At 55.9% G+C, this 8,451-nt stretch overlaps 1 protein-coding gene across 1 annotated transcript in view; it reads left to right on the forward strand.

Annotated features, from left to right (window-relative positions):
* Window positions 1-8,451, forward strand: part of FBN3 (fibrillin 3) — a 59,314-nt gene that overhangs the window by 3,306 nt on the left and 47,557 nt on the right. Inside the window, exons 6-15 of the mRNA XM_024745792.1 lie at window positions 353-550; window positions 661-786; window positions 925-1,050; window positions 3,544-3,696; window positions 3,808-3,939; window positions 4,317-4,460; window positions 4,542-4,661; window positions 4,781-4,906; window positions 7,849-7,971; window positions 8,094-8,369. Of these exons, the coding sequence (XP_024601560.1) occupies window positions 353-550; window positions 661-786; window positions 925-1,050; window positions 3,544-3,696; window positions 3,808-3,939; window positions 4,317-4,460; window positions 4,542-4,661; window positions 4,781-4,906; window positions 7,849-7,971; window positions 8,094-8,369 (1,524 nt within the window). The remainder of the gene's footprint in view (window positions 1-352; window positions 551-660; window positions 787-924; window positions 1,051-3,543; window positions 3,697-3,807; window positions 3,940-4,316; window positions 4,461-4,541; window positions 4,662-4,780; window positions 4,907-7,848; window positions 7,972-8,093; window positions 8,370-8,451) is intronic.

The raw sequence follows: 8,451 nt of genomic DNA on the forward strand, positions 1-8,451 counted from the left end.
TTGAAGGGAGGGTGGGCCTGGGGGAGCGGTGGGGGTCTCCAGACATGCCCTGGGGTTTGTAGGCTTGGAGGTCCTGGCCTCTCTTGGAGGTTGGTTGGAGAATGCTTTGGAGAGAAAGGGTTTTGAAGGGTGAATAGAAGTTCATCAGGTAAGGAAGGGGAACAGTATGAGTAAAGGCTGTGGTCAGGAAAAAAACCTGCTGTGTTGGTATAGGGAGGCTGAGAAGGTGGCTACTGCCGTGGTCCAGGCGAGAGAGGCAGAGGCCTGAGTTGGGCTTGCCGGCATGGAAATGCAGAAGACTATGGGGTGGGGGCAGCCTGAGGCCAGCTGCCCACATCCATCTGCCCTGCAGACTACCGGACAGGACCCTGCTTTGGTCGAGTGGGCCTGGAGGGGTGCCAGCACCAGCTGACAGGCCTCGTCTGCACCAAGGCGCTCTGCTGTGCCACTGTGGGCCGGGCCTGGGGCTTCCCATGTGAGCTCTGCTCTGCTCAGCCACACCCCTGCCGCCGGGGCTTCATCCCCAATATACACACGGGGGCCTGCCAAGGTGAGTGGGGGGCCCAGTGCGTGAGGACCGAGGTCCTGGGAGCCAGGGCTGAGTGGGAGCCCTCAGCAGCCTTGGTTTCTCCCTCTGACGTGCCTCTCATTCCCTTGCAGACGTGGATGAGTGCCAGGCTCTCCCAGGCCTGTGCCAGGGGGGCAGCTGTGTCAACTCTGTGGGTTCCTTTGAGTGCCGCTGCCCAGCTGGACACCAGCTCAGTGAGAACAGCGCCAAGTGTGAAGGTGGGCGACGGGGAGAGGTTCAAGCTGGGACCTCCTCTCCGCTCTGGGCGGCTCAGGCTCCCCTACAAGGAGGAGGAGGTGGAGGTGGGGTAAGGCTGGTGGGGGGGCTGGACTCTAACCGGACATGTATCTACATAGACGTGGACGAGTGTATCAGCGTGCCAGGCCTCTGCTCCGGGGGTGACTGCACCAACACGGTCGGGAGCTACGTGTGCACCTGTCCCCGTGGTTATGCCAGCAGCCTGGACGGTACCCGTTGCCTGGGTGAGCCAGGGCCCAGGGGGGCTGGAGGGGCAGAGGGCAGGTAGGAGACAGACCCTCTGCTCATCTATGTCTGCAACCCTCTGGTCCTCGGGCTCCTCTAGCCCTTCGATTTCTATGCCCTTCTGTCTTTTTCGGACCCCGGTTTCCATCCCCTCGTTAATTCTGGTTCCCTACCCATTGGCCTTTGTGCTCTCTGGACCCCAGTCTGAGAGGCTCTCTAGCCCCCATCTCTATGCCCTTTAGCTTTCTGGTCCCCTGTCTCGGTGTCTTGGCTGTGCCCCTCTGCCCCTCGGACTCTATGCCCTTCTGGCTCACTGGTTGCCTTTCTTCCCTTTCTGGCTCCCACTGCTGTGCCCCTCTAGCCCCCGCCTCTATGCCCCTCTGTCCTTCTAGCCCCCACCTCTATGCCCCTCTAGCCCCCACCTCTATGCCCCCATCTTGATGCCCATCTGGTTATCTGGCCTCCGTCTCTACGCTCTTCTGCCCATTAGCCTCTCTGGCCCCCTCTCTGTATCCCTCTTTACGCTCCCAAAGACTTTTTAAAAGTACCCCGTCTTCCCCCACACTGTGTTTGAGATAAACTGAGGCCCAGAGAGGGGAGGTTTGCTTAAGCCAAATCCGCAAGTCCAGAAGAGAGAGCTACCCACACCCCAGCTCCCCAGACCACCCCGCTCCCTGCCCCCAGCCAGGGTGGGGTCGTCTGGGCTGTGCCTCTCCCTGGAGACTCACCGTCCTGGCTGGGGCGGGAGGATCCTTGGGCTCTCACTCCCTGTCCTGCTGTCTTGATGAGCTGGCCATTAGACTTCACGGGTTGCCAGTGGCCAACAAGGCTGGCCAGGAACACTTGTGGTGGGGCATGGACAGCGTCTTGGTTTGGGGAGGTGGGGTGGGCTTGGCAGGTCTCCAGCACCACTCGGACCTCTCAGGCTGGGTCTCTACCAGCCAGGACAGGGAATACTGTGTCTGGAGTTCTGCCAGTGTACCATGGGCAGCGCCAGACCTATTTATTCCTCCACCTCCGGGGGCTATCTTGGCTGGCATGGAGGCTACCTCTGGGCACGTCCCCTGGACTGTAGCGCATTTCCCAACCACTAAATAGCAGAGCCTAGATTTGAACCAAGGTCAGGTGTCCTCTGAACGTGGACTTGGAATTCAGTCCTGAGTTCCAACTGCTACTTAAGCTGCTTGCATACTCTGTGACCTTGGGCGAGTGACTTAACTTCTCTGGGCCTCAGCTGCCTCATCTGTGAAACAGAGATAATGGCTGTTCTAAACCACATGGGGAGGATGAAATAACAATTTGGGAAGAGATTTGCCCAGGGCTGGATGTAGGGGGCACTCAGTACACATTCACAAAGACAGGGGAGCAGGGAAGTTGGGTCTGTGACTGCTTAGCAGGGCCTGATCACAGTAGGTGCTTAATAAGCAAGGGCAGCATCATTTTTGTCAAAATTCTTACATTTTGTCTCGTCTTCCCTACTTGGGAAGCAGCTGCTTGGTCAGATCCCCTGGGGTTCAGGGATTTGGGTTTTCATCCCGTCTAGCTCTCCAGCAGCTGTGTGACCTTGAACAAGTCTGTTGACCTCTTCTCGCCTGGGCAGGCCCAGTCCTGTTCGTGGGCCAGGGGTGGGGCTGGGAGTGCAGAGCCTCGACTCCCACACATGCACCTGGGGACCACCCCCCTACCCTCCCGCCAGGTGCACGGGGTCTGGCTGGGGAGGTGGAAACGCTTGCTGTTTTCTCCGCCTCGGGCAGCTCAGGGACAGCTGCAAGGGCCCTCCCGGCTGGTGGGAGGGGTTTTTCCGCTGTGGGCCGCTGGCCAACATTTGTGGGTTTTCAAACCTAAAAATATGCTCTTTTAGAGTCAGAGCTTGAGAAATATGATCACCGTGTAACGCCGTCAGGCTCGAGGGCACAGTGGAAGCGTCTGTGGTTTTCGTACCTGGGGAGTCTCTGCCTCAGTCTCTCCAAGAGTTGCAGCCATCAGTCCACCAGTCTGCTCCCCCAGCCCCTCCTCAAATTCACAGCCTCTTAGGTTTCCCCAGAATGCCCAGGGCTGGTAGGCGGGGACACACAGATACAGATCCCAGCATCTCTGCTTGAACACCCAGCATGACTTCTCACCGGGGCAACCCCCTGAACCAGGGGTCTTACTCAGTGTGGTTGAATACCCACAGTGACAGGGAGCTTCCTAACAATGCCAGCTTTAGATGTTGGGACACTTTTGCTCAGCGTGAGCCTAAGTCTCCCTCCCTGGGGTAATTTGGAAATCTTGGTAATAAGATCCTCGCTCAGTGAGGATTGGCCACGTGCCAGATACGGTGCACTCTGCAACACTCTACCACGGTGAGGTGGGTGCTCTGAGCGTCTCCTATCCATGGATGGAGAAGCTGAGGCACAGAGAGGCAAGGAGATCTGTCCTGCAGATGGTGCTGGTAGAGCTGGGATTTGAAGTCTGGTAACGGATCCTCCCGACCCCCCACCCGCTTGCAGACCACCGTGCCGGCACCTGCTTCTCGGTACTGATCGTGGGCCGCTGCGCCGGAGACCTCGCTGGCCACTATACCCATAGGCAGTGCTGCTGTGATACGGGCAGGTGCTGGGCAGTTGGCCCGGCCCCTGAGCTGTGTCCGCCTCGGGGCTCTGGTGAGTGGCCTGGGGCCACCTCCCACCTTCCTCTGCCCCCAGAGCTTGGCCTCCGGGTTGGGATCCCGGGGCACAACCGAAGGCTTGGCCTCCAACCCGGCTTCCTTGCAGATGAGTTCCAGCGACTGTGTGCCCTGGGGCTCCCGCTGCTGCCCTCCTACCCAGGCCCCTTCCCCGGCCTCCCTGGCTTCGGATCCAGTGGGCGTGGGGTTCCCAGCCTGGGCCTTGGTGACACCAACATTGGTGAGGACTTGGGATCCAAGACTCCTCCCTTGGGGGAAGGGGGTCCAGGCCTCAGAGACAGAGAGTCAGGGCTTTGGAGTGTGGGTCCTGGCCTGGGCAGTAGGGATGAAAGTACTGACAGTGGTCTGGGGCTGGGGGTGGATTGGGGATCCAGGCCTCCAGGTCAGGGTTTGGGTTTTGGGTGAGGGTCTAGGGCTGGCGTGGGGGGCTGGGGGTCTCAGCCAGGGTGGAGGTGGGGCAGGACTCGGCTGAAGTGGGAGAGCCTGGCCATAGGGGTAGGGTTCCAGCTTCTTGAGTGGGTGTCTGAACCCGGAGGTGAGGTCCAGACCCAGGGGGCCAGCACATGCTCGGGTGCCCCACGTCGGCCCTACTCACAGGCACAGCCACGCTGAACCAGACCATTGACATCTGCCGACACTTCACCAACCTGTGTCTCAATGGCCGCTGCCTGCCCACCTCTTCCAGCTACCGCTGCGAGTGTAACGTGGGCTACACCCAGGACGTTCGGGGCGAGTGCATCGGTGAGCAGCGGCTGGGGCAGGGGTGGGCTGGGGGCAGGGGAGCGCCCTGGCGGGCTGGGGCTCAGGGTCCTCTGCCTGCAGACGTGGATGAGTGTGCCAGCAGCCCCTGCCACCACGGAGACTGCGTCAACACCCCCGGCTCCTACCGCTGCCGGTGCTGGGAGGGCTTTCAGGCGACGCTCACCAAGCAGGAGTGCATGGGTATGGCCGTCCATCGGACAGTGGGGGTGACCGGGAGCCTGACTGATGGAACCTGCATCTGAATTAGAGCCTGGGGGCCAGGAGGACGCCTGCTGACTGCCCGCCTGCCTCCCCACCAGACATGGACGAGTGCGTCGCCAGCAGTGGCCTCTGCCACCACGGCCGCTGCGTCAACACAGCAGGCAGCTTCCAGTGTGTCTGCAATGCAGGCTTCGAGCTCGGCCCCGATGGCAAGAACTGTGTGGGTGAGTTGAGGGTGAGCGGGTGGGGAAGCGGCTTCTGGGCCCCAGTAGCTGCCTTCTGCATCTTGCCACTCGTGCTGCATCACCCACCTCCCTCCTCACGGTGGGTCCTCTGCTCCCCTTTCTGAGCCGAACCAGCCCATCTGAGATCCTCCTTGTGGTCTCTCCAGCCCCTACTCACTCCTTCATTCTCTCCTTCCTGAATTCATGCCCTGAATCCCAGGAAGGGGCCTTTGGGGTAAGACCATGCCATCAGCTGTCTGCGTCTGCCCCTGCCCCTGACTCATGGCCCCTCACCTGTCCTCGAGAGAGTCTGGCCTCCGAGAGAGGTGGGTCAGGACCGTGGAGAGCGCCCCGATCTCAGGCTCCCTGTGGGGTACGGGGGTGCCACCCAAGCTCCCCGCAGCTTGTAGGGGCCACCGGGGACTCCCTTTATTCTTTTCTGTCACCCTCTCTGAGGAGACCTGCCTTGTAGTCTTCCCTCATCAGGAAGGATTTTCTTCCTTTCATTCTTTTTTTTTTTTTGCAGAGCATTTACTTTCTGTTGATTTTTAGATACATTTAGAAAGTTGATTATTAAATTAGCTATTTTCTTAGCATTAACTTTAGGTATAGTCATTTATGTCTGTGCATAAATCATTATAATTTTTATTTGCATTGTTTTTTATTAGTTAGATATCACCTACTGAAAGTAATTTTGATTAATTCATTGTTTTATAATTTTACCATCGTCTCTCTTTTTTTTTTTTTTAATTTTTGGCTGCTTTGGGTCTTTGTTGCTGCACACGGGCTTCTCATTGTGGTGGCTTCTCTTGTTGCGGAGCACGGGCTCTAGGCGCACAGGCTTCAGTAGCTGTGGCGCGTGGGCTCAGTAGTTGTGGCTTGTGTGCTCTAGAGCCCAGGCTCAGTAGTTGTGGCTCACGGGCCTAGTTGCTCCGTGGTATGTGGGATCTTCCCAGACCAGGGTTTGAACCCGTGTCCCCTGCATCAGCAGGCAGATTCTCAACCACTGTGCCACCAGGGAAGCCCTCTTTCATTTTTTTTAAAAAACCTTCTTAGCATCTTTATTGATATATCATTCCATACCATAAGAGTGGCCATTTAAAGTGTACACTTCAATGGCTTTTAGTACAAGCGTCACCACAATCTAAGTTTAGAACCTCTTTATCACCTCCTCTCCATTAGCAGTCATTCCAGAATCCTCTGTCTTCCCCCCAGCCCTCGGCACTAGGCTAATCGACTTTCCGTCTCCATGGATTTGCCTGTTCGGGGCATTTGGTATAAATGGAATCACGTACTCCGTGGCCTTTTGTGACTGGCTTCTCTCACTGAGCATCGTGTTTTCAAGGTCCACCCATGTTGTAGCGGTTGTCAGAATGTCATTCCTTTTTATTGTCAGATGACATTCCATTATACGAGTAGACCACATTTTGTTTATACGTCATCAGTTAATGGCTATTTGGGTTGTTTCCATTCTTTGCTGTTGTGGATAAAGCTGCCATGAATGTTCATGTACAAGTTTTGGTGTGGACCTTTTCTTCATTTATTCTTTCCTTTCCTTCCCTCCCTCCCTCCCTTCTTTCTTTCCTTCCTTCCTTTTGGTACCGTCCTTTATTGTTCAAAACTGACACTTTGGTAAACAAATCGTTTCTGCACCCACCGCCTTCCTTTAAATTAGACTGTTTTCTTCTCAGCTGACAGTTTTTGCCCTTTTCTTTTTAAATTCAAGTGAGATTCACACAAGATAAATTTAATCATTTAAAAGTGAAAAATTCAGTGGCGTTTATTTAGTAGTTCCCAATGTTGTGCACCCACATTTATTCAATTCTTTTCTGCAGGAAAGTAAATGTAGCATTTTTAAGTGAACAATTTGGTGGCACTTAGGATATTTCCAAGGTCGTGCAACGACCATCTCATTTATGCAATTCTTTTTTGCATTTTTAAAAATCGTGGCACAATATACATAGTGTACAATTTACCATTTAACCCTTTTTTTTTCTTTTCCATTATAGTTTATTACAAGATATTGAATATATAGTTCCCTGGGCTATACAGTAGGACCTCGTTGTTTATCTATTTTATGTACAGTAGTGTGTATCAGCTCCATTCCTATCCTTTTTTTAAAAATTTTATTTATTTTTGGCTGTGTTGGGTCTTCGTTGCTGTGAGCAGGCTTTCTCTAGTTGCGGTGAGCAGGGGCTACTCTTTGCTGCAGGGCGCAGGCTTCTCATTGCGGTGGCTTCTCTTGTTGCAGAGCACGGGCTCTAGGCGCGCAGGCTCCGGTAGTTGTGGCACGCGGGCTCAGTAGTTGTGGCTCGCGACCTTTAGAGCACAGGCTCCGTAGTTGTGGTGCACGGGCTTAGTTGCTCCAATGTGGGATCTTCCCGGACCAGGGCTTGAACCCATGTCCCCTGCATTGGCAGGCAGATTCTTAACCACTGCGCCACCAGGGAAGCCCCCTACCCTTTTTAAAGGAACAGTTTGGTGGCATTTACTACATTCATAAAGTCATGCAAACACTACCTCATTTTTTCCATTTTTTTTGCATTTTTTATTGTGGTGAAATATACATAACATATTTACCATTTAAACCATTTTTAAAGGAACAGTTGGTGGCATTTAGTGCGATGTTGCGTAACCACCACACCTCACGTATTCGACTTTGAGCAACTATTTATGGAGCACCTACGGTGTGCCAGGATGGAAGATGCAGACTCGAGCTAGTGGCCCCAGTCTTGCCCCAGGGGAGTTCACACTCCAGCAGTTCACTGTATCCAAGTCGACATAGTTCCCGACAGTCACATTTTGTCCTGTCAGGCTCGAACTGCCCTGGGAAGGGTCCCTGGAAAAGTGAGGGGGCGGGGCTGGTCTACCAGGCAGGGCTGGCCCAAAGAGGGGTGACTGCTGGGACCCTGCTGGGAACCAGCCTCTCCTGGTGTCCCCAGACCACAACGAGTGTGCCACCACCACCATGTGTGCCAACGGAGTGTGCCTGAACGAGGACGGCAGCTTCTCATGCCTCTGCAAACCCGGCTTCCTGCTGGCGCCCGGTGGCCGCCACTGCGTGGGTGAGGCTGGAGGCTGGACCACAGGGGAGTGTTGGGGATTGGGGAGGAAGAGGTGAGGGGAGGCGGCAAGGGCAGGTGGCGGGGGACTGGGACCTGTCGCAGTCGCCCACGGCCCCCCGCAGACATCGACGAGTGCCAGACACCGGGCATCTGTATGAACGGCCACTGTACCAACACCGAGGGCTCCTTCCGCTGCCACTGCCTGGGGGGGCTCGCGGTGGGCGCGGATGGCCGCGTGTGCGTGGACACCCACGTGCGTAGCACGTGCTACGGGACCCTCAACAAGGGCTCTTGTGCCCGCCCCTTCCCCGGTGCCGTCACCAAATCCGAGTGCTGCTGTGCGAGCCCCGACCACGGGTTTGGGGAGCCCTGCCAGCTGTGTCCTGCCAAGAACTCTGGTGAGGGTCGGCTGCCCCACGTCCACCCGCTTTCCTTTAGTTCTTGCTTCTAGTTGATCACCCAGGGGGCAGGAGGGGACAG

This window comes from Neophocaena asiaeorientalis, unplaced genomic scaffold (assembly GCF_003031525.2).
Source record: "Neophocaena asiaeorientalis asiaeorientalis breed wild unplaced genomic scaffold, Neophocaena_asiaeorientalis_V1.1 scaffold357, whole genome shotgun sequence".
Taxonomy (NCBI): Eukaryota; Metazoa; Chordata; class Mammalia; order Artiodactyla; family Phocoenidae; genus Neophocaena; species Neophocaena asiaeorientalis.